The sequence below is a fragment of the Mastigoproctus giganteus genome, chromosome 10 (assembly GCF_048544385.1).
Source record: "Mastigoproctus giganteus isolate SK-2022 chromosome 10, ASM4854438v1, whole genome shotgun sequence".
In the NCBI taxonomy this organism is placed as follows: domain Eukaryota; kingdom Metazoa; phylum Arthropoda; class Arachnida; order Uropygi; family Thelyphonidae; genus Mastigoproctus; species Mastigoproctus giganteus.
The window spans coordinates 214,732,570-214,757,716 of record NC_143584.1 but is presented as its reverse complement, the minus strand read 5'-3'; the positions used below and the strand labels follow the sequence as shown (position 1 = coordinate 214,757,716).

The 25,147-nt window shown below is 36.3% G+C and overlaps 1 protein-coding gene across 1 annotated transcript in view; it reads right to left on the bottom strand.

Annotated features, from left to right (window-relative positions):
• Nucleotides 1–3,808: 3,808 nt before the first annotated feature.
• LOC150079891 (kyphoscoliosis peptidase-like) overlaps nt 3,809–25,147 on the bottom strand; it is a 41,924-nt gene continuing 20,585 nt past the window's right edge. The window contains exons 3-7 of the mRNA XM_090383271.1: nt 14,347–14,462; nt 5,909–6,013; nt 5,561–5,718; nt 5,097–5,217; nt 3,809–4,661 (exon numbers count right to left, since the gene is read on the bottom strand). Of these exons, the coding sequence (XP_090239397.1) occupies nt 3,809–4,661; nt 5,097–5,217; nt 5,561–5,718; nt 5,909–6,013; nt 14,347–14,462 (1,353 nt within the window). The remainder of the gene's footprint in view (nt 4,662–5,096; nt 5,218–5,560; nt 5,719–5,908; nt 6,014–14,346; nt 14,463–25,147) is intronic.

Sequence of the window (25,147 nt, the reverse complement as noted above, 5' to 3'; positions counted from 1 at the left end):
ATTTATAAATAACTAAACATAGTATCCATTGCTTTTTAAGAAATTAGTATCTGCTGTACTTAGAAATCAAAATCAAAATAAAAATAACTACTTCATAAGGCAATTTTTATTGTAGCAGTCTGGGGAAGCAGTATATTACACATAGAATACAAGAAAAAATAATACACTTTCCTACAATCATTTAAGGAAAATGATCTTATTATTTGAATTCCCAGTTATTTGTAATATAGTTACAAATAACTTTAGTATTTACAAGTATCAATAACTTGCAAATACTAAAACATAATAAGTAAAAACAAACTGATTCAAAAATAATCAGAAGCTACAGATACGAAAAGTTCACGCTGAACGAAATAAAAACTTAAAAAGTAATGAAACCGATAATAGGTTCATCGACTGCATACGACTGGTGTATTCAGAAGTTCACGGTCAGTTAAAAGCGTGTACTACTGTACCCTCGCGTTTGACCACCCAACTACAGGGGACGAACTAGGTTATGTTCCAAATAAATTAAATTAACATTCTGGGAGAATAATTAAAACTGATAACCATCTTGGAGACTCGAAAGCTTCTATACCATTTTCTCCAGAGATTCTGAACATCCCTCAATAAAATAGGCACATATAGAACAAAAAAAAGGTTCCTAATATGAGAAGAACCCTATCTGTTGTGGAGTATCATACTATGGTGAAAGGGGTGAGGAAAAGAGTAACATTATAAAGAAAATAAATTACATTGCATCAGGTCCCAACTTCGTGATGATACGTCAGTTGAAGGGGCGCTTAATAGAGACGTTCAGATTTTTGGCAACTGGAGACAGTTGCCATAAATCTTATTTTAAGTTTTCCAACAGGAAAAATCGTTGTTTGTTCCAGCACACTTCTGGGGGAGAGGGATTCTATTCAGTTTAATTGGTCTTATGAGAATTGAGAAATACGTTTCAGTGAACTATCCACACGACATGACAAATAGATTCAAACGACAAACATCTGCAAATAAACCAGTCGTCTGCAGCCGCTCAAATGAACTTGTCATTACATTCGTATTCGCGGTTGCCCTGGTAACCGACAGAGGGTATAAATGAGTTTTACAGTATTATTCAAAACTAGGCGATTGGAAAATCAATTATGGTAGTCGAGAAACGTATTTGATGCTGTAAAATAATGTAATTTTTGCCTTTAATTCGAACAAAAAGTTCAGAAATAACCATCATCGTTATGTTCAGCCATTGTCGATCCATTGCAGGATGAAGGACTCCTCAACAAGTTTCCAGAAATTGTGGTCCTCAGCTTTCTGTTGCCATTGTACACCAGAAAATTTCAAAATTTCATCAATCCCCCTCACCTTTGGACTTTTTCTTGGGCGTTTAGAGTGGTATCCATTCCAAAATTCGTTTGGCCCAGCTATCGTCAGTTATTCTTGATATATAACCCTGCCCATTCCCATTTTAAGCGCTTTGTTTTTTTTTAATGATGTCTCAATGTTTCAATTATTTCGAAATATTTGCTAGAAATTAATTTATTTTAACCGATTAGATTTAATAGCGTCATAACAAGATTTTAAAGATTTATGTTAAAGTTACTGGTCAGCTCTAATAGGTCATTTTTATGTTTCATATTTAAATTCGCAAGACTTAGCGAATATGCAAGACTTTTTATGTTTCATATTTAAATTCGCAAGATTTATAAGTGCAAAGCAGATCTAATAGTCTGTGTGGCATTTTTAAGGAAAAGTTTAAATTATCTAGATGATTCCAATAATTACAGATTATCCATGTTAATCATGTTACTGCGGGGCGCAGGGTGATCATCCAGATGAGTGCACACATAAGCACGACCACGTCGCTAGAATTATACATTAGAAGCCAGCGAAGAAAGTCTGGTTGATCACAGAAAGTATACTGTATTACAAGTACGAACTTGAGGAAGTAATAGAGACCTCTGCCCTCGAGTTGTACTGGGAACGCGCCATAAAAACGGATAAGATGATCCCGCAAAACATACCGAACTTTACTCGCACTGACAAGAAGGAAAAGACAACCAACCTGATCGACATAGTGGTGCCCAACAATAGCAACCTCCAGAAAACCAATAAAAAAATCAGGAAGTACACAGACCTCAGCTCAGAACAGGAAGATATGTAGCATAGGGAACAAGTAACGACCACCCTGTCCACCACTGGCATGGTGCCAAAGAGCCTCCATAAGAACATAGCAGGAATAGGCCTTCAAGAAAACACCTACAAGGAACTCCAGAAAGCAGCGATCCTGAACACATACAGGACAGTAAGAGAGTTCCTCGACCAATAATAGGAACCAGACATAACAAGCACCCAACGCCTGGTACCAGTATCCCCTGCGGGACAGAAAAAAACCCATAAGGCGAAGAAAGAAATAATAATAATAATTAGTTGGAAATGGGATGTTAAGTGATTATCATCTTAGTAGTTAATCAAATAAAGATAGTTATTGCCAATGAAAATTTTTATAAGCCGTTCATTGAAATTACCACTTCAATTTAAATTTAATACATCACATTTTAGATAGCATTCAGTTTTCTAGAGAATTTCACATATTTCCATTGGTAACTGCCTGAAAAAACTGGATTTTTTCCCCCGATCTTGGCGTTATTTTTCTTCTAAATAATTACCGGCTCTGTAGAAATCATAAATTGACCCTAACATGGAATCCTGTTCCATGGAGTCCTGATCCATTCATTAACCAACACCAAATTCACAAAACTAACTTTTCTTCTTCCTCTCCTTTATACTTCTGCTCTCTGGAACAACCTTCCTTCATATGTACTTCCCGAAAATTACAATCAGAAATTTAAGTGTAATGTCAACAGTTAAACCTTCAATCTATATTCCTAGGGTACTCAGCTTCAATACCCTTCGTGTTTTGTATTGTCATAAAAATACAAAAAAAAAAAACTATGAATTTAAACTTATTATAAATTGACTACGTTTCGAGCTGTTCTCTGAGCTGTTTTGTTCAGAGGCCTGATGACACCCCACGTTGGATCTGAATGTTTAATAACTTACTTTGACAAAGTTAAGGATTTTGGATTTTTTTTAATATATATTTTCTATTAACTGCCTATGCTATCAACTAGTTATTCCATTTATACTATATAGGCTATACATGTTTATCCCACTCAAGTTAACAAACACCTACTCCTATAATAAACGTAATGTCGATATACATAATTTGATATTCGCTTGATTAATCATGGTATTATACATCAATTTGTTCCACAAATAGCTAATAATTGCTGAGGAAAATGGTCTAAGAGCTTTACTGCATTATCAAGTCAATTTTGGCCAAAGTTATTGTGTATCCAATTGATCAGAAGAAGAGATCATTAGAAATATTTGTTAACAGTTGCCATGACAATGAACCCAGCAATGTTTTCCGATGACGTCATTACTTATTTATATTAAAGAATGAATGTATTTAAGAAAATTGTATGAGAGTGAAGTTATACATGAGTATACAAGATACAGTATATCAAAACGTCATAGTGGCTTGGGGGAGGGGACATATAACAAATACTGCTTCCCTTTATCAACAAAGAATAAATACAATAGAATATATGTGTATATTGGGTTGTTTACATTATATACAAGGCACTTAGTAAAAATACAACTCGAAGCATGTATATCTTCTCATAAGGCTAGCGGCGCCACCTAGTGCTGGACGGAGAAGATCGCTGATAGTTCCTGGAAAAAGCTCTCTTTGGTCCCAAAGGGAAATTTCAAAAATAGTTCGTTAAATTTATTGAACTAGTTATTGAACTTATAGGAGGGGTTAACGAACAGTTGGAATTCTCATTTTTTTCCTTTTTGCGCCAGTTGCTTTCTTCTTACCGTTGTGGTAAGGATCATCGTCTGATGGATTTTTGGTTAATTTACAATCGATGAGGAAGGAAGCTAAGAGCGGTAATCTCCATTTTCCTTTTTCTTTGGGTTTTGGCATACCAAAAATCATTAGCTTGTAAAGACCAATTCTTGGAGGGGTTATGGTAAAGATAATTCGGGTGTCGTGGTCGTCCCTCTGGACTGTTCCTTTGCTGTCCACTTCTTGGCCTTGACCATTGAACACCTGTTGAGTAATAAGCATCGGTTCACTTACCTCCAACGTCAGTTTTCTTTTTCCTCCCCAAGTTACAATAACTGGTCCTGCTTGATTAAGAAGCTTTAACCTATAATCGTAAAAACTTTGAGTCGGTCCCCAAGGTATTTCATTAGGAGGATACGATTGAGCGTATCTTCGAGCACGAACACACTCCAGTAGAAAGATGGCTACATTCCTGAGAGTTGAGTCTTCGTACATTTGCCACTCTGGACGGGCATATATCTTTAAATAATATTTTCCTTCGTTGAGAGGTGATACAGCAAATGATCCCAGAAGACGGTCTTCTTTGAGCTGGCAGAATACATAATTATTGAGCAAGGCGTTCTCTAGGTCATCTGCCGAGAATAGCTTGTACTTGTATCTCATCGGCTTGTGAGAGGAAATCTTAATTTCCGTTTGAACCCGAAACACAACCGGATTTTGAGGGCGAGATCTGATTCGGAGACTGTATTCGAAGAAGAACGGTGTAACCTTCGGAAGGGCATTAAATTCCTCAAGTAGAATTGGTTTATCGAGAAGCTGCCACCTGTCGGATAAAATATATACAATGAGAAATTGGATACATATTGAATATTTCTCATATCTAATTTCCATTAACAAATACTTGATCACAATAGACTTCTATTGCTTTATAGATCTTTTTAGAAGGAGCAGTTCCAAAAGCTAATAAAAGCAGTTTCTTTACTGAAATTTTTATTAAAGGATCGGATCCATAATAAATTATTTTGTCCAACAATCTGCCTAATTCAATCTGATTATAAATTCTTTGGGCTCCAAATAGGAGAATTAATTTCATAATATATTACAACTGTAGTTTAGGTAATTACCGCTAGGGGATAAAAGCGGAACATTTTGCCTTCGTATTCAACCAAAAAAAAAGGCTTCTAAAAAAGAAAGAAATAGTTTCCATTAAATTGCCTTTAGGAAACCTATTTAATGCAATTTTGTGTGATTGACCTACCTAGAGTAATTACTCTCCATCTCGCTATAAGGAAAATGAGTCCATATTAATATTTCAGGGTCAGTAAGAAAAAAGTGTTCGTTTAATTTCTTCTGGAATTTTCCTGTATGGTCTGTATAGCCTAGAAAGGTAAAGATATGAGTTATTATTAATTCATTTATTATTTATTAATAATAAACGAACTAATATTATTTATTAATGATAAAATTATTAATATTTATTAATAAAATTATTTATTAATAATAAATGAACATGTTTTGGATTTTTGAATAAATAAATATATTTCACAAAAATTGCACTCCAGTCTTGCAATAAATCCACATCGTATTCAAAATATTATATTAATTGTATAGTTTTCTTAATGCTTTTATTATTTAACTTATCTCATTTTATTTATTTTTATTATTCTTGATGCATTCATGGCCTTTAGTATTTATTATTATTATTATTATTAAACAGCTCACCTGTACCCCAGGTAGTATCAATTAACCTCCATGCCCCAAATATGAAAACGGCATTCCACGCATGCGTTATATCTTCTCCTGGATGGAACTTATGCCCGGGTCTATAGTCATATCCTTTTGCAAACCCATGAACCCTTTTGACTCGTATATTAATTAGTCTATAGCAATAATAATAATAAAAAAAAGTTCAAGAGTAGAATCCATAATAAAATTTTTTAATTAAAATATTATATTTAATTTATGAAATTAAATTTAATTACATTAATAAACATAATAAATGCATATTAAAATACATAACATAATTATATTGAAATATATAAAATAATTATATTAAAATATTCATTTTACCTGCACATTTCTCCAAACAATTTACAGTAATCTTTACAGACACCTTCCCTTCTTTGAAGTACTTCCTCTGCAGTCATTTTAACATCCATGTATTTCCAGTCATAGCTAAAAAAAGTATAAAACCATAACTTGAGTTGTTAGAAGCAGTGTAAGTAATTTTTAGTATTACCGCTAGATGGCAGTAATGGAAAACGAAGGCTATTTCGATCCACCTGCACGAGATCGATTTTATTTGTGTCATTTCTCTTAACAAATTTCCTTTTATGGATAGGTGTCATACAGCGACACCTGCTGAAAATTCAGATGACGCACAAGATTTTTATTTTGATAAGCAATTAATATTTAATGATTTAAAAAATATAACTAATTTTTAGTAATAGTATATTACTGTAATTTAATTATTATAATTACGAATGCTTACATTTATGTATTAATATGAACCTTAAATTATATAATTAAATTCAAGATTAAAGATTGTATTCGGGTTAAACGCATTATGATAAAATTGAGAAATTGAATTTTAAAAAGCATAAATATTAATAAAATTTTATTTATTGGTAATTAGCTATAAAATTATGAGTGTATCTAATAATTCACTGGTCGGAATTCTTTTTTTTTTTTTTTTTTTTGGCTCCCTGTTAAAATTCAGGGTGATGCTTGTAGATTTGACGTTTCTGAATTTGTACATGTCAGCCATATTGCTGTGCCACCCATCAATTTTAAGGGAGAAGAGATTAAAGTCAAAAACTAAATTTCTATTAAAAAATATTTCATTTATTTTAAGAAAATGTAACATATAGCACAATATTGAACAATGGGTCTATTAACCTTATTCTATTTAAAAGAATGTTTATTTGATAACAAAACACTTATTTTGTCGATTTTTGCCTTTTGTAATCATTCATTGGTGTCTCGCGTACGAGTTTTCAACAGTAGTCTGCCAACAAATTTGGACTTCATTTTCCCTGGTATATATATATATATTTTTTCCATTTTTCCGTCTTGGTGAAACCTTTCACTGTATTCATCGGAGACCACTTCTAAGTTTTCAGGAGAAACCTCTAAATGGATAGGAAATGAAGCTTTAACGGCAGGTCTTGGTTTTTGGTCATTAACCTACGATATTTGAAAAGTGAGAGTGACGAGAACTTTTTAAGCACATATCTGAGTTTTTGAACATATTTCCTACGAGAATTTGTGGAGATTATTTCAGGGAGGAAATTGATGCCAATCAGTGATAATTCCTTCATAAACACCATCGTATTTTCAATTAATGTCAACATATAGTTGACATTCATTCAACACAGAACAGCTTCGCAAAAGAAAGTGTTTGAAATTATAGTAAATTTAAGAATACATTCTGCTGACAGTAAATTACAGAATAAATTATGCTGGCAGTAAATTGTCCATATAACAATTTAATTGCCATACATGCTGAGCACTAGAAGGAAACGATAAAACTGTTCTCAATGTCCTAAACTGATTCCCTCTGAGTTAAATTGGGTTTCTGGATAGACACGGAAATTTGAAAACATTTTCAAGGGATTCACATGGGAATAACATGAATTCAACTAACGATTATTTTGAGAACTGCCGATTTGGTGACACAACAGGAGAAGATTAAATTTATCCATTGGAGTTGAAACACTTACCAATGGAGGTTACTGGACGTCTATCTAGTATAGTGGAAGCACCTTGGGTTAAGACAAAGTCCCATAGATTGAAGACTGATAAAAGTCTCTACTTTTCGAAAAGATGGTTCGAAGGGTGAAAGATAACAGATCTGCAAATTAAGTTTCTGGAAGAGAAAATATAAATATCATTGTTTAGAATGTAGTAAACAATCATCTGAACAGGAAGGAAACGATAAAGAAATCACAGTAAAAATGTTGTTAGATGTGGTGCTCATGTGAAAGCCATTTTATAAGTTGATGGGTGAACGCAAAGAATATTTGTAGCATTATTTAGATTTTAGTAGCAAACATTTTGAACCAGCTTAGCACGAAAACTTTGCGTATGAATGATATGTGTCGTTTATATGAAACGTAGACTAATGAAATAAATAGTTTGGATATTCACGGATGAAGGACCGCTTCCGCGGGACAGATGCCTGCACGGTCTAGGACCAGTATGTAAGTAGGTAAGTGTCGGATACTCAACGCAAAGCTGGAATTTTCGTGCTGTGAATAACATGAATATGTAGAAATGTGTACAGTGTATTATGATCAGGAACTTTTATGGTAGTCCTTTACCGAGATTATTTGAAATGTACGGAGATCTTCCAATGGAAGAAGTTCACACACGTCGGTAGTCTATCCAGGACATGCCACATCGGTAAAGTGCACAAAGTTAGTAATGAAACAGCTGTTAGTCAGATGAATGAGCTAGTGGAAGCCAATCGCCATTTAAGTGTATCACAGATCTCCAGCAATCTCAACATAAGTATCGATAATATTCAAACCGTACTGCAGGACTTCATTATCAGAAAGCATGTGCTACATGGGTGGCTAACGAAGCGTTTAAATGAAGAACAATGAAGATTTTTACAGTATATATTTACCGGAATACAGTGGCACAGTTGTTCTGGGGCAGCGGTTCCCAACCGGTGGTTCGCGAACCCCCAGGGGTCGCGAAAGTGTTCCAGGGGGTTCGCACTAAAAATTCTGTAATGGCATCTGCTTAGATTTATATAGGTATATTATTGTAAACGACAAAATATAACTAATAATAAACAAAGTAAAATAAAATTAAATAAAAAGTAAAGTATTGCCAAAGAAAGAAAGCACATCTCCCGCAGTTTCTTATAATTACTTTACTATCTTACAGTATATCATGTTAAATAAACATCTAAAATTATTTCTTGACTAAATGTCTTAGAGTATGAAAAAGGTTGTTTATGTAATGCGAGATATAATCAAACAATGCATGAATACTACCTGAGTAGTAGAAATGATGGAAGCCTCATATTTTTTGTGGAGTTATACTTCATAACCGGGTTGTCTCTTGCAATAACAGGGTACCTGCCCACCCACAGATGAGAGGCCAACAAGCCTTGAAACGGTCACCAGGGAGAGCCTGATATTCACGGTGTTTCCGAGAATAGGTAACAACAAACTTCTCTTCTGGGGAAGTTACTTATTGAGAGCAGTGCAATACCTCAGCAACTCATTGCGAAGGTATTCATAATATGAGATATAATCAAACGATGTATGCATATTACCTGGGTAGTAGAAATGATGGAAGTGCATTACCCATGCCTAAACAACCTTTTTTTAAATATATGTTTTCCATACTATTTTTTTCTCATTCTTAAGGATTATTGTTATGTATAGGTACTTTTTTAGAACCTACAGTATTTAGTACCATGCATGGATTGTAGGTTGAAAAGATGAAAGAAGACATTTGTTGACATTAGACTTGAACTTCTGTAGATTGTAATTTTCAGGTAATACGTGTGAAGGAAGGTTGTTCCAGAAAACGGAAGATGAATAAATAAACGAGGAGGAAGAAAAGTTGGTCCTGTGAGTTTGAAGTTGGACAGTAAATGGATGTTGGCTGGTGGCGGCACGTGTTCGGACTGGTTTGGAAGAGAGAGCGGGAATTATAGAAACAAATTCAGGAGAACAGTGCCCATGGAAGTATCTGTAGAAAAGGCATGCAGCAGAAACAGAACGTCTATGAGACAGAGAGCGGAGAGAGAATGTCACAGATGAGACATTAATTAACCTAACTGCCCTCTTTTGTGAATCTATAAGCCTGAGAGAGGTTTTGGGGGTACCGCCTCAGATGTGGGAACAATATTCCATGGTAGATTGGATTTGCGATTTCTTCTGAGTAAACAACTGTTTGGATGAAAAGTAACACCGAGAGCGAAAGAGAAAACCCAGTTTTTTAGATGCAGAGGAAGCAATATTTGCAATATGTTTATGCCAAGAGAGATTAGAATTCAGGGTAATCCCCAAGATCTTGTCTAGAAATCGGAGTGTCATCGAAGATAAGCATAAGACTTGAACAATCCTTTTTGCGAGATATAAGACAGGACTGAGTTTTAGAAGGATTGAAATTAATTTTTCTTTGCCCTACTGGAGAATTGTCTAGAGATCAGCATTTAAGGATTCGGCAGTGGATACTCGAGAAGTTCAAGCTGTTTAAGCAGGCAGGGTAGGCTTTCTCAAACTGGAAGGTGGAAAGTAATGTGCTATCATCAGCAAAACTATGGATAAGATTTCCAGTCAATGGAAGAAGGCTATTAATATACAAGAGGAAAAGAGTGGGAGAAAGAACTGAACCTAGAGAACACCAGCATTAGGTGGAGAAGTCAGAAGACAGAGAGCCGTCTACCATCACCCGCAGTGAGCGGTCAGGGAGAAAACTGGATACCCAATTACAAAGAACAGCTGATAAACGGTAGGTTGGAAGCTTATTTAGAAGACCTTTATGACAAACACGATCAAAAGCCTTTGAAATGTCAACTTTTCCATTGAATTTGTCCATAGATGGATAACATAAGCCAGAATATCACCAGTGGAGCGATACTGACGGAATCCATACTGGCGATCGTTGACCAGGTGAAAGATTTCCAAATAGTTTAAGAGTTGGCAGTTGATTTGATTTCTCCATTACTTTGGAAAGAGTAGAAGTAATCGCAATGGGACGATAATTGGATGGAAGGTCTTTGTCACCCTTTTTAGGAACTGGTTGGATATGAGCAAAGTTCCAAGCAGAAGCAAAAACTCCTTCGGAATAAGAAAGTGAAACAAGACGACACAAAACAGGAGCAAGTTCAGGGGCACAGGTTAACAACTGCTTTAAAAAGTATAAATAATATTTAATAATAATTTTTATTATTACGCAATGTCGCTTTTAAAAACGTAGTACTGGAAATATTTTTTAATAAAAATTCAATACTTTTATACGATTTCAGAGAGAATATAGGCTTAGGGGTTCGCGAGTCAAAAAAGGTTGCGAACCGCTGTTCTAGGGGAACCCCGAAGGTCGCGGAATCCTCGTAATAATGTAACTACTTGTGAGGAGTAAAATTTTCACAGCAATATACAGGGTGATTCACTACCAGTGCGACAAACTTGCAGGAGGTGTAGGGGGCACAAAGACGAATCGGAATCACATTGCATTGCAGGGTCGGAAATGCCTTCGTCATGCGCGAGGTTGCGTGAACAAAGAAGCAAAGAAAAATAACAGAAACAGCAACTCGTTAGTGTAACAGAAATCATTTTAATGACAAGTTTAACATTGGCAAAAAGCCATGCTACAGAAGGTGTTCGAAAGTTCGACCAGAAGCAGTCACATAGGCTTCACAGCGCCACCGCATGGAATCCTTACGTTCTGAAAGATTCTTGGCGTGTCTCGAATCTCCCCGGCAGCTACAGCGATCGAGCGACGAGGTCTTCAACTGAATCAACGGGGTTGTCGTACACCAATGTCTTCATTTAACCCCAGCAGAAGAAGTCCAGGCATGATAGGTCCGGCGATCTAGCAGGGCAATGAACCCGGCCACCACAACCTATCCAATGCTGTCCAAATGCAACGTTTAGGTGTTGGCGGATGTCATTGGTATAATATGGGGGATCGCCATCATGCTGGAACCACATTGAACGGTGCAACGACTGAGGAACATGTGCTTCTTTAATAAGTTCGGGCAGGACTTGCTGTAGAAAGATCAAGTATGCCCTACCGTCCAGACAAGGGGGCAGAAGGTACGGTCCAATGAGGTGGTCTTCAACAATGCCGGCCCAAACACTGATAGAGAAACGGCATTGAGTTGCACTTGTTCGCGTACCATTGGGGTTCTCCAAAGCCCACAAATGGGCGTTATGTTGATTGAAGGTTCCCTCTCTTGTGAAACTTGCCTCATCCGTGAACAATACGGACGCAGAAAATGCGCTGTCTGCCGCACTCTGTTGAAGAAACTAAGTAGCAAAAGTCCTCCGGAGTGGATAATCCGCAGGCTCCAATGATTGGACGCGTTGCAGATGGTATGAACTCATTTGGTTTGTTGAGAGTATCCTCCATACAGTGGATTGAGAAATACCCAATCGTTGGCCTATCGCTCGAGTATTAATACTCAGATTGCCTTCTGCAAGATGTAGGACATTCTCCTCATTGTCTGGCATCCTCGTTGTTCGCTCTCGATTCATAGTACCTCTCGTGAAACAACCAGTCTCACGTAACCTTCTGTGCACACGTGCGAAAAGCGTATGATGAGGAGCACGCCTTTGTGGGAAACATTCCTGGTACAAGCGCAGAGCGGCGCGCCCGTTACAGTCCGCAGCTCCATACGCGAGGTGCATGTCGGCCAGTTGAACATTTGAATACTCGTCCATCCTACTGCCTCGGGAACCGGTTCGCAAATGCTGACTTCCAGCGGGATCGCTGTTCACGCGACCTCCCGTTCAACGTCTTCTACTGCATGACGAAGGCATTTCGGACCCTGCAATGCTATGTGATTCCTATCCGTCTTTGTGCCCCCTACACCTCCTGCAAGTTTGTCGCACTGATAGTGAATCACCCTGTATAAGATAATCCACATTACGAACCCAGAAGAAAATTCTTTTTATTTTTGATACTTATGCAATTTCTATACTGAAAGATGTTATAGCACAAGAAGGCATAGTATTTGTTGCAAGAATAAAGGATTTAATAGAGGAAGGGTACTAGAGTTCTTTCCAAGCTTTGAATTCAAATTTGACAAGATAAACTATAACCCTAATATTTTTTCATTTGCCATGAAACATGATTAAAGTCTGTTCAGCACAAACAAAAGACAAAAAATATTTTTTATTAATGATGTCCGCAATTAAATGCTTTAATATCACTTAAGAAAACTGTTGCTAAATGCAACAAGTTGTACTTGAGAGGTGCTAACTGCTGTCTACAACCAAGAAATTAAAATTAAATTCAGAAAAACTAAGACTACAAAATGAAGAAAAAAATTCACATTGGCAGATGCCTCCGTGATGAGGTTGTCTTTGTAGTTCCCCAAAACTTTCTTTTGATTTATTTTACCTCTCATTAAATTTCGGTATTCACTTATGGGATGGTGCATGGTTAAGGTTTTCCTAGTGTTATTTCGAGCAGCGGTTGCGCCTTGTAGTTGCAGGATTCTGTGCAGTTCTGCTTTCTTGGGTGAGTACTGGTTCGGGCTTGTTCATTTGGTTTTTCATTTTGTAGTTTCATTGGTAGAATTTTTATATAAAAGCAAGAAGGTTGTATTTAGTAGAAATTTCTTACGTGGTATAAAAGTGTTTAATTTCAGACATCATCTTTTGATTAAACTTTAATTAAAATATAAATCATTACTGCCAAGCCACAGCTCATACACTTGCAGAGTACTGTGTCTACAATAATGTGTACTGTATGGTTAATTTACCTGTTCGATGGAAAACAAGAACCAAGTACGCTGGGAATAAAATTATGAAACACTCCCACGAGGCCAACTAGCTCGGCCACGTCGTGAAAAAAGGCAATGAAAGTCCCTTCTGTCGAAATAGGATGTGAATTCAGGCCTTTTCTGCCCGCTCTGACAGATACCCGATTTTTCTCCTATTGAGCACGTCTAGGAATGTGATGGGACAGTAACTTAGAGCCATGCCTAACTTAAACTTCATCATGGAAGTATAATATATTCCCCAAAGGAATGTTTGGTACCTTTTTCATTCAATACATATCGTTTCCAGAGGGACATCACACTTTGTGCTAAGGTCTGTTAGCTGTCCACATTAAATAAAGGTATATTGTTTTGATGACATGACCTTTCTTCACTTTCTCGTAATCTGCTTTCCCAACAAAGCTCGAATAAATCAGTTTATACTTTTCGGATGGGGAAAGTTTTGTACCGTGTATAATTAATTACTGAAAAAAAAAACCCTCCTATATAATCTTCTATAGCTATGGATTGCTCAAATACTAAGCAAAAATTGATAAAAACGCAATAACTGTAAGAGCATTACTAGGTGTTATGTAGATGGCTTTTTCAAAGTCAGGTTATGTGTGTATCACGCTTCATAGCTAAAATAAGGCCATGATGCGTTATGGCCTTATTTTGCAAAAAAAACTCTCGAGTTTTACGTCCAGCAAAAGGCCGACTAACTCAGCCAAGTTGTGAAAAAAGCCCATAAAAATTCTTTGCTTGATTGACAGGATTTTAACTTATGATACCACTTTGCTACCCGAAAGGACACTTTTCATAAGTCTGAAGATGAATGAGCATTGCTTCTTGGGTGAATCAACACTTTCGTTAAAATTTACGTTATGTCTAAAAAGACAACATGCATCTATGAGAACTCCCTCAAATGACTACTAATAATAATGAATATTTATGATATTAGATGAAAGGAAGCAATTTTATATTTAAATGAGAGATGTGTGGTGTCGTTTACCTTCCAAACCAAATGGAATGATAAAATAGTGTATCTACTCACATGATATTGTTGGCTATCCACCTGAAGAGGGCCCGAACTTTAAAAAGGTCGTTCTTAGCATTTGCGACAAGATAATTGACCAAGTTCCTGAGAGATGATGTCGCGGATTCTGGAGTCTGGGTGGAAATAAACAAATAAAAAGAAAATATTTAAAACTTATAGTAAAATAGAATTCCATTCTTAATTCATAACTAAAGAAATTAAAAGAAACACAGGGTTATTTCATCTGTATTAAAGAGAACAGACAATGAAGTGTTTATGAGGTAGAAAGTAAATTGCATTGACAATTGTTTTTGGTTGGTAGTTGCTAAGCTATGTTATCAGTAAACGAGGTGTGTGAAGAATTGCAGTTTTTAGTTTAAATGTAGGTGATATTTTACAGAAAGAGAGATACTTTGACATGATTCCTGGGTCGAGATGAAATCTTGAGTAATTTCTTAATTTTGGAGACCGTTGATTACCTCAATATTACGTGGAGTTGATTCGACGTCCCATTTTGAAAGTAGGGTTTTTCATCCAGCAAACAGAAAATAAACCTCAGAACACAGAAAACATATATGGGGCAATATGGCTTTAGTCGCGGAAGCTCCTAAAACTCAAGAACAACAGCTTCCCTCCTCACAGAGGTAACTATACAGTTGACCTTTGAATTTATTCAAACTATCAGCTTCAACTAACTGCGAGGGAAACTTGTTCCAGTAATCAGTGATTTGTTGGCTAAAAGAAAACATCCTTAATTTGAATTTACGACACCTAGTTCTGGAATTCTTTATGACAGTGAGAATTCCACCTTCACTTATTTTACTAATCCCTCTCAGAGTCTTGTAAACCTCAATCAGGTCACCTCTTAGGTGCCTGGTTGCCAATCTCTGTAGCCCACATAATCGGAGTCTTTTGTCATAATACGGTTGTCCTGCCGATCTCATCATTTGAGTTACCCATCTTTGCACAGTTTCAGGAAGCCAATATCTTTTTTTCAGATGAGGTCTCCCTACTTGAAACACAGTATTCCAAATGTGGTCTTACAATTGCCTTATGCAGTGGGAGTATGACCTCCCTCTTTCTACAAGATAACGTTCGATAAATCACCGATAGGACACCGTGGGCTGCTTTTCTGACTGCCCGTTCACTGTTCATAAAACTTCATATCTGCCCGTATTGTTACTCCCAGATCCCTTTCCTCCTTCTCCACTGTTTTTAATTCAACCCTGCGAATGTGTAATTTATTTGTGGATTGCTTTTCCTCAAGTGTAAGACTTTGCATTTAGCAGCATTAAAACATAACTGCAACTGCTCGGACCATCTTTGAAGTCTGTTTAAGTCATCCTGAAGGAGCGTTGCTTGGCACTGATCATTAACGACTAAAATATGACTTATTTTAGTGAAGATCTTATAAACCAATTGTCTTCATCATTCGCGTCCAAGTTGTAACGAATGAACTTAGGGAGTGTACTGTATAAATGAAGTAAGCTCAATGCGACTATAATTAGCCAACCTTTGTGAAGTGTGGACCTATTTCGTTAAAAATAATAATAAATTAATTTATGAATTGACTCTAGTATTTAAAAATACTAGGGTCAATTTAAATATAGCTTGTTAGATACTAAATGTATCTAACAAGCTGCCATTTCAGTTCCTTCTTTACAACTAATATAAATATTCTACAATCCGAAATTGAAAATCATATATTAAAATTATTAAATTATTATAAACTTAGATAAATTCATCTGCACCTTTGTGGTTTTATTTAACTTCTGATATTTATTCACCCAGATCTTAGTGCAGCTAAAAGTTGGTTGTGTATTATATTGCTACGTATTAATTATGAACCTTTCCAATATTTTGTAAATTTGACTCAAATCGTACTATAAACACAATAGGCGAAGCTTATAATTTTAGTTTGGCCATCTTGTTTCAAAGTAGCGGATCAAAATAAAAATTAAAATTAAATTAAAATAATAAATAAAAGTAAGACGATTCTGGGAGCTTCATCAGCTTACCACATTTTAATCGTTTAAATTGTTAAAAATTTGGAAGTCGCCAAGAGACAAGATAGCTCTGTACTGTATGTATAAAAAATCTTCTTTTCAAAAGCATTAGTGCATTTATTCCACTATATCACCAGCTTATTGGTGATATTTGTTGCTCTGGCACTATTTCTGTCATTACATCCTTGGCGAAGATGACTCAATGAAACATTACTGTCAGATGCTAACCTCTTTGCTCCAGCTTATTGATTGCTAATTGTTTTTCTTCATCATCCCGACCCTATTAAAGCACCAATGAGACTTTCAGGAAATTCGAACTGGAAATAGTAAAACACTTACTATATAATACACATCTGTTGTTTTATGTGGGTGAATAAACTTTATGGATAGGAATTACGAATGCACCAACACCTATCATTACTTCTTCCAAACAAATAAGATATTTGATCATATAAACAGTTATCTCACTATGCAATACAGCGTATTAGGTGCGAGTACTGAGATATTATATGCACCTGAATGAATTTAAACGAGAATGTGTAACTGAGTTGTAAGAAGTTGAGTGGCCAACATGGAAAAATACTGCTGATCGGGCGATGTGATCTTTTAAAAGTGCCATCTTAAGAAATTTAGTCCCGAAAGTAGAGTACTGGTTTGGCTTCTTTCGGAGATTAGATCCAATAACTATTGATTGACGCCTTCGGAAAATAACGTGATATTCCCTCTTTTAGTGGGTGATATAAATATTTTTAACACAGCATATTTATCTTAAAACGAAGTATTGATTTTATTGTTCACAAATAAGAACAAGAGAAATTCTCTAAAAAGCTATAACCCCTGAGCTCTAGCTCAATTAGCATAATAGTTAAGGTGGTACTGACTTTTTGTCCCCCAGATGTGATATGCTTATTGATACTGCAGCTCCATTCAGCATCGAAAGTTTCCATGATTTTAAACAGATTATATCTTGGAATTCTCATATATCTGTACTCATAGAAATAAGTCTTTGGTCCCGAAAGTAGAGTACTGCTTTAGCTTCTTTGGGAGATTAGATCCAATAACTATTGATTATAGAGCGTTGCATTTTCCCCATAATGGAACATTAATAACAACACCAAGGTATATATTCATATGTTAATTCTTCCTTGACTGACTATTCCATTTATGTTCAACACAAAACGTACACATATCGGTATTTTTGATTCTCTAACATTTCGGAACGACAGTATGCAAAATAACCTTGGAGTTTTTTTCTGTCCCCTTTGCCTTGATCTATTTCAAGTATCGTAATTTGTTTTTTTCAGTTGCATTTTGAGAGAAATATTCTTCATCTGATATTTCTCTAAGGCCACTAAAATTGTTAAATAATAAATAAGTTATGAAAAGACCTATTTTTAATACAGGAGCTTCCTAATCAGCTACTGACTGATGTCGAAAAGTTTAATAATTATCGTGAAAACACATGATTCCCACATGAAATTATCTTTCGGAAGTTGTATCGTCCCACCTAAAGTGAATCACGCAAGTGCGCGTGACATAGGATACCAACGTAACTACCCAACTGAAAACTCAAAAAAAGCAAAGGAAGGTTTGCCGGTAAGCGATGTATGGAAGAGTCCTTGTGGATTAGTTATCGGTCACAATAAGAAGTCACTACATTTTTAATCAGTAACTGTAGGAATCACCTGAAGACGTAATTACAATTGTTAGAGCAGCATTTTTCCAATTTAGGTCATAGAGCATACAAGATGAAATTACGAGGTAGGGTATAATAGTGAAAAATATCCCTCCTCTTCCCACCTTAATTGATCTAAGGGGTGAAGGAAACCACTATGACTCTATTGAGCTATTCTAAATTACTAATGGAGTAGTCGATGTCCCTGATATTAGTAATCTGTTTATTAATATCAAATGACTAAGCATGGTGACCAACCTCTAACTGGATAGAACAACCCTGGTCTAAGAACTCCATCGGTTGATTCTGTAGTTATCCCAGACAGAGTCAATGACCACATTAATTACAAGGTACAATGACAGGTTAATTGATCTCACTTCCTTATCTGTCACGAAAATCAACAATTGTCTTTTGTCAAGAAAAGTCTATGTAATATGTTCCATCTCTCCTGTCATCCTTTCAAAGTTATCGCTGTGAAGACATTTGTAATAATTTCGTTCACGTGTGAACAATTTTCGTGTTATTAACACTTTAAATTCTAACGAGAGAATTGCGAATTTTATTTTTTAAAAATAGTGCTTCATTAACCTCATCTAGCACTGTGAGATAATTAACGTATTATTTTTAAAAATAGCTATAAAAATTAAGTCAAAACGTTGTTCCAATTCCAGCTTTAATGATTGTTTTAAGTTTCGTTTCCATGGAGTTTTATTGTCCTATTTTCGTTTCAGAATTTCATTTTGTTTTGATATTTTAGAAATAGGTTACTTTATCTGCAGTATACATTAGTCAGCAGCTCCCCCTGATGGTGTAGAATTTCACAGCTAATTTTTTTTTTTTTTAAACTAAAACATCGACATTTGAAGTTAGTTATGCAGTTGCTATGGCAACGTATTTACCATCTCATGATATTTGCAATTTTGTCAGCAAGTTGGAAGTCGATATTTTTTCGTTTTTTCTCAATAAATTTAATATTATTTACCCTTTCTTTTGCACATATATAGAACGAATATTTTTTAAAAATTTAAATAATCTGAAGTAATTAAATTAATTATCTGAAAAAAATAATAAAATTACGTAACTAACATTCTTCTTAGTTATGAATCAAATGGTAAATATACTTTTAAGTGATCAATAGATTTATATAAAAATCTCTGTAATTGGGTAGACAATTGAGTAGGGTTGTTAACAACATTCTTCTCACAACTATTCGTTTAAAGATCAATAATTATCGAAAAAGCAAACGTCTGCATTTTAATACATCATTCGCACACAAGATGGCAGCACACGCTTTTGAATGTAAAAATCCAAATTATTAATTTAATACTGCAGGGTGTTTGAAAAGTCTGGAACCAATAGTAAAAATATATTTTTCTTTACAGGTGAAAAATGGTATTACAGTGGATGAAAGGGTAGAGATAGTCCTTCTTAGTGGTCGTCAGGGATGGACAAGCCTCGATGTGGTTGCCCTCGAATCCAAACAAGCACGATACACCAGATGAGAAAATGGGTGGAGAGTTGGGGTGGACTCGTTTAACAATGTTGTAAATGAGAGTAAGCATAGTAGTGTAAATTCCGTTGGTTCCAGACTGTTCAGACTCTCTGAATTTCTACTCAACTTTCCGGTAAGCGATGGATGGGCCTTTGATGCTAATGTCTTACATAAATCATAACAGTATCGTTCTAGGCCAGAAACAAAGGAACTTGTGTACCATTGAATCTAACATAAATTTAAAGATAAGGAATAAAAGAGGGTGGAATTGTCGAATGACGAGATAGATGATGTGAAAAAATATGATCTGGCTCGTAAGTTATGCTTAAATTAATAAACTTTCTTTTAAAACTTTGGAAGGACTATATAAGGTCAATGAAGTTTCCTAAGGTAGAGACTACATTAACAATTTTCAAGTATCACGCGAATACCACAAATGTTTTTGAGCATACACGTACGTGTCTTATAATTAAAAATTGAATCCCAACAAAGGCAAACTGAATTAATCAGCTTTTCTATCGTTTTCACACTCTCATTCCTCACTTCCATCTGGCAAAAGAGTCAGTAACAACACGGTGTTGTAAATCTTAAATGTACGTATTGATATTCACTGGTTGGTTAGTTGTTGTAGGGCTATAGGCGCATCAGCCACTTAAGCCATATTGCGCCGTATATAATGTCTGTAAATTGTGCGTATTCTGTGGTCGATTGCTGTTTGCTGGATGAAAAATCACCAAGTTCCAGGACAAAAAACCATACTACTCTAGTCTGAGACCGACTAATTCAGCCCCGTTGTGAAAAACACCAATAAGAGTTCCTCGTGTCATTGATAGGATTCTAACTCAGGTCTTTTCCACCCACTAGGGGAGGGCGATGATTATAACAACTACTCTACCTACAAGGGTGATTTATTTCATGGATTTGCAATGCGCTGATTATTATAGCATAATGTATTAGTTGTAATCAATATGTAATCAATCGATTCCTTAATTTAATAAAACAAAATTTGAACGCATTTCATATCTACAGTGTCGTCTTTAAGCACAGAGTAGTTAAATAAACATCACAAGAGCCAGATTCTCAATTTTAAGTAAGAGAATTCAGTGTTCTAATTGGTGGAGATTGCAAATTTTCTTTATAAAAAAAATGTAACAATAAAACAACATTCGGTAAGATCCATAAATCTGAAAGAATGATGCTATCTTAAAGAATGATCCTAAATGTCTTAAAGAATACGCTCTGCCTTCCCATTAATATCCGGACACCCCTCAGTTGACAGTTGGTCTTTTGGTCGCATCCTACCAAAACACCAAGTGTCAGACACAACTGTAACATATTCTCCTAGACCTTAGAGGAGATAGCAGTACTATTGTGAATGCAAAATGCGCGATTGGTGGAGTTAACAGACTTCCAGCACGGAATCAGCGACTCCGTGATATTTCAATGATCCTAAATATCCCTAGGTCGAGGACTGGTGATGAAACTATCATGAAATGACTCGTAAAATCGCCAAACGTCAGAAGAGCCGTGATAAGAATCGTCCTCTGGGAATGGAGGTGAACTTTTCGCAGCAAACACAGGTCATCAGTCCGACGATTGGCACACATGTCAGTGCCAAACAGTGTACAAGACGCTGAGTGATATGGGTTACCAAAGTCGTGCGGCCATCCACAAGCCACTTATCATCAAGACTAATTCCAGTTGTCATTCTTGGACTGTAGACCAATGGTAAGCTGTGCTTTGGAGTGACGAGTTACAAAACACGGATTACCAGTCTTATAGCCATGCTTGGGCTTCGAATGCCCGAAAAAAAACCATTGCTGGACTTTATCGTCCCGTTAATGAAATTTGGCAAAGACAGTTTTCTGGAGTTGTTTTTCATGGTTTCCCTTGGGACCATTGGTTTTTAGAAACAAAACCATAAATGCTGAGGTACACGGCCTGGACAATAATATTGTTACATACGTTGTGGCAGCAAGTCGGGGATGGCCCACTCCTGTATCAGCAGGACCACACTCTGTCATTCTGCTCGCTTGACGGACTGGTTCAAAGACATAAGCCTGGAAAAATTGGACTGGCCAGCTCAGAGCTCTGACCTCTTTTGTATAGAGAATCTCCAGAAAGAGTTGGATCGTCGGATATGTGTGAGAAAAGACTCACCAACAACAGAGCTGAACTGGTAGCTGCTTTTAAGGCTGAAAATATCGAAGGATGTTTACAAAAAATTGGTGGAGAGTTTCCATGGAGAGTTGAGGCTCTAATAAAGGCCAAAGGTTTCAGCACACGTTATTCGGTTTTCTATAAATGAAGATTATCAACGGTCGGCATCAATTGCCTCCCTGAAATAATTTCAACAGATTCTTATAGGAAGTATGCTCAAAATCTCAGATATGGACTTGAAAAGTTCTCATCGCCCGAGTTTTCAAATATCGTAGGCCAATGACTGAAAACCAAGACCTGTCATTAAAGCTCCATTTCCTGCATTCCCATTTAGACTTTTTTTCTGAAAACTTGTGAACTTGGGAAAAAAGTTTTCCTGAAAACTTTTTCCTATGAACACAATGAACGGTTTCACAAGATATTTCTCAAATGGAAAAAAATATAGCAGAGAAAATGGAGTCCAAATATTTTGGCGTTTTAAATATTTAACGTCAAATATGTTGGCGTTTTAATTATGTCTCATATTGTGAATACCTCCACAACGAGTTGTCATGAGTTGCGCTACCTCGAATAAGTAACTCTTCACCAATGGAGAAGACTATTGTTCTTATTCTCGGCAAATACCACCACCACCCAAACATTTCAAGGCTTTTTGACCTCTCTTTGGTGATGGGCTTTTTGGCCTCCTCTCTTTGGTGATGGGCTTTTTGGTTTCAAAGCTTTTAGCCCAAAATGTGTCTTAGTTTATCTTATTTTTTTATATAAATATTAATTATATTTTAATTTAAATAATATTGTGAACTATGGGGGCGTCAGTGTATTATGTTCATAAACTGCGTATTCGATGGTGAATTTGACCAATTGCTGGATGAATCCAAAAATTGGTCACAACCATGTAATCATTTTCCCGATACCGAAATTATTTCTTGGCCATTGTGTGAAAATGCCATTAAAAATTCTTCCTATCAAATTGGGATTCATACTCAGGCCTTTTGCTCCTAGTGTGGAAAAAACAGTGCGAAAAAAAAAAACAAAACAAAAACAGTTACGTTTGTTTAGTCAAACTTCTTTATGGAATTTACCCAAGGGTGATGATGGTGTTGGAAGCTGCTTTGAAATACTAGTGACTGAAGTGTATTTAAGGTTTCGAGATGGTGTAAGAGTTGGCATCAAATGGATTTCACCATTGATTTAAAAGGAGTTGAAGTAAGGACAATTTGAAGATAACCGGGTAGCAGTGATTTGTATTCCTTTCTGGCAGATATCCATGAGAAATGAGAAGGAGAAGCACTGGTAGAGTGAGAGTATAAACGAGTGATAAGACAAAATGAGTTATTCTGGGATAGAGCTTTATAAGAAGAACTGGAAAAATGCCACAAGAAGATTGTTCAGATTGTTCAAAATTTTTTTCTGAAAATCTCAAGGAACATTGAATGAGGGTATGTTTGGCATAACAGGAGGATTTAACACGATTGTCAATACAGGAAATAGAAGAAAGAGGATATAAAATCGAGATATAAAAGGAAGTAAGGATAGAGAAAATTTTCGACTAACAGCGTTTGCAAGAAACCGGAGAGCTTAGCTGTCATTTAGACGAGGAACAAGGTTTCTTCTCTTGAATTCGAAAAATTTGAGTTTGGATTTATTAATAAGTTTGCTTGAAAGTATTATGAATTCAGCATGGGCATAAAATAAAGTATAGATTTTTGACTTTAGAGTGATGGAATCCATTCTTGTCAATCAAGCCTTGTCACTCTATTCTAGAAGCCATCATATTGAGTTCAGCGATATGATAGCATTTAAATCTCCTAATCTCCAACTATTGTCATTGTTATGAAAACAGCTATTCTCACATATGAATCCATCCTAAAAAACAGCGAGTTTTCTTTACTGGTGTCTACAAAACTAGTGATAACCAGTGAATAAGTAACTCCAGCCATCTAACTGAATGACTGACTGGAGTCATTAGTAATCTAACGATTGCAGTCATGTAGCATGACTGCAATCTGCAGTTCCAATAACAACAGTGTCCTGATCCCATCATACCAATCAAATTCTAAGAAGATATCCACCTCAATTTGCAGACATTTGATTCTATTGTGGTATGTCTTGTTTAAATAAACAATCCTAGCTCATCTAGCACTGTTGAAGTTGAACGGTATTTAAATGTCATTCCCTTTTTTCAAGACAAGAAAGTCCTCTAATTTGACGATAATAAAAATCACTTATCACCAAGCTTTTGTTCTTGTCATAGGAGCATCAATCAGCAGCTAAGGCCATATTGTTCTGTGCACACTGTCTGTAAATTGCGTGTTTTCTGTGGTCCATTTTCTGTTTACTGGACGAAAAACTCGAGTTTCCGGGAGAAAAAACCAAGCTACCCTCCCCTGAGACCGACTAACTCAACCACGTTGTGAAAAAGCCCCATAAAAGTTCCTCACGTCATCAATGTGACTCGAACTCGGGTCTTTTCCACCTGCTGTGCGGAGGACGCGATTCTACCAACTGTGCTACCCACGAGGGCTTCAAGCTTTTCGATTTAGTTCAAAACAAATTTTGTATTCAAACACATCTTTAGTTGCCTCCTCGAGGATTCTATTACTGCCTGTCCAGCGGTTTACCGACGTCCATTTTCGGGTATACCATCAACACTCTCAATGAGGGCAAGACTGAGAAGAGACTAATTGCAGCCAAGCTTCTACAGACCTGGCAGGCCAGATGGATAGACACCGGCAAGGATTTAATTACAAAAAAATTTCTTCCTGACGTTTCACTTGTTTCTCCAAAGCTCTACAGTAGTTCTCTCCAGGTCTTTACGCAACTTATCTAATAACTGGGCATATTTCGATCAATCAAAAATTGACTTTCATGGGCATAATAGACAATTAACCTATTGCTCTTGTAGAAAATCGAGGACTGGAACCATTTCCTATACCTTTGCACACTCTATGAGGACCCTCGTAGCATCTTTTACACTAGGATCCACGACATACCACAGGGACAAGAATACTTGCTCATTACAGGACAGTACTATCATGCGTTCACCAAATTTGCCCAAGATCTGTTCTTAAGACAGAATATCCTACCGCCTACTCATACTGGGAACCATGGTGATGCCTAGACTTTAGCCAGCTGAATGCTCCTACCATATGTTTCAAAGGCACTACACTGCTAGTCCCAATCTTATCAGGGTACGATTTGCTAACCCTGTCTTTGGACAGAGTATGACTGTAGTGATCTTTGAGCACTACTATGGCGATTTTGGCGATACCACCCGACTCCCTTGCTATATGACTTTCTTCCCTCTCCCAGGACTTGTTCCCTTTCACTTTCTTTCACCTGGTTGACCTTTCTCCACCGACTCAGTCGGCTGCCTTCTCTACAGCCGCTACACTTTCTCCCAGCTTTACTCCCTTCTTGAACTATAGCCCCGTTCTCCACTACAATTATTTTTATTCATTTATTTTTTTATTATTTTATTTATTA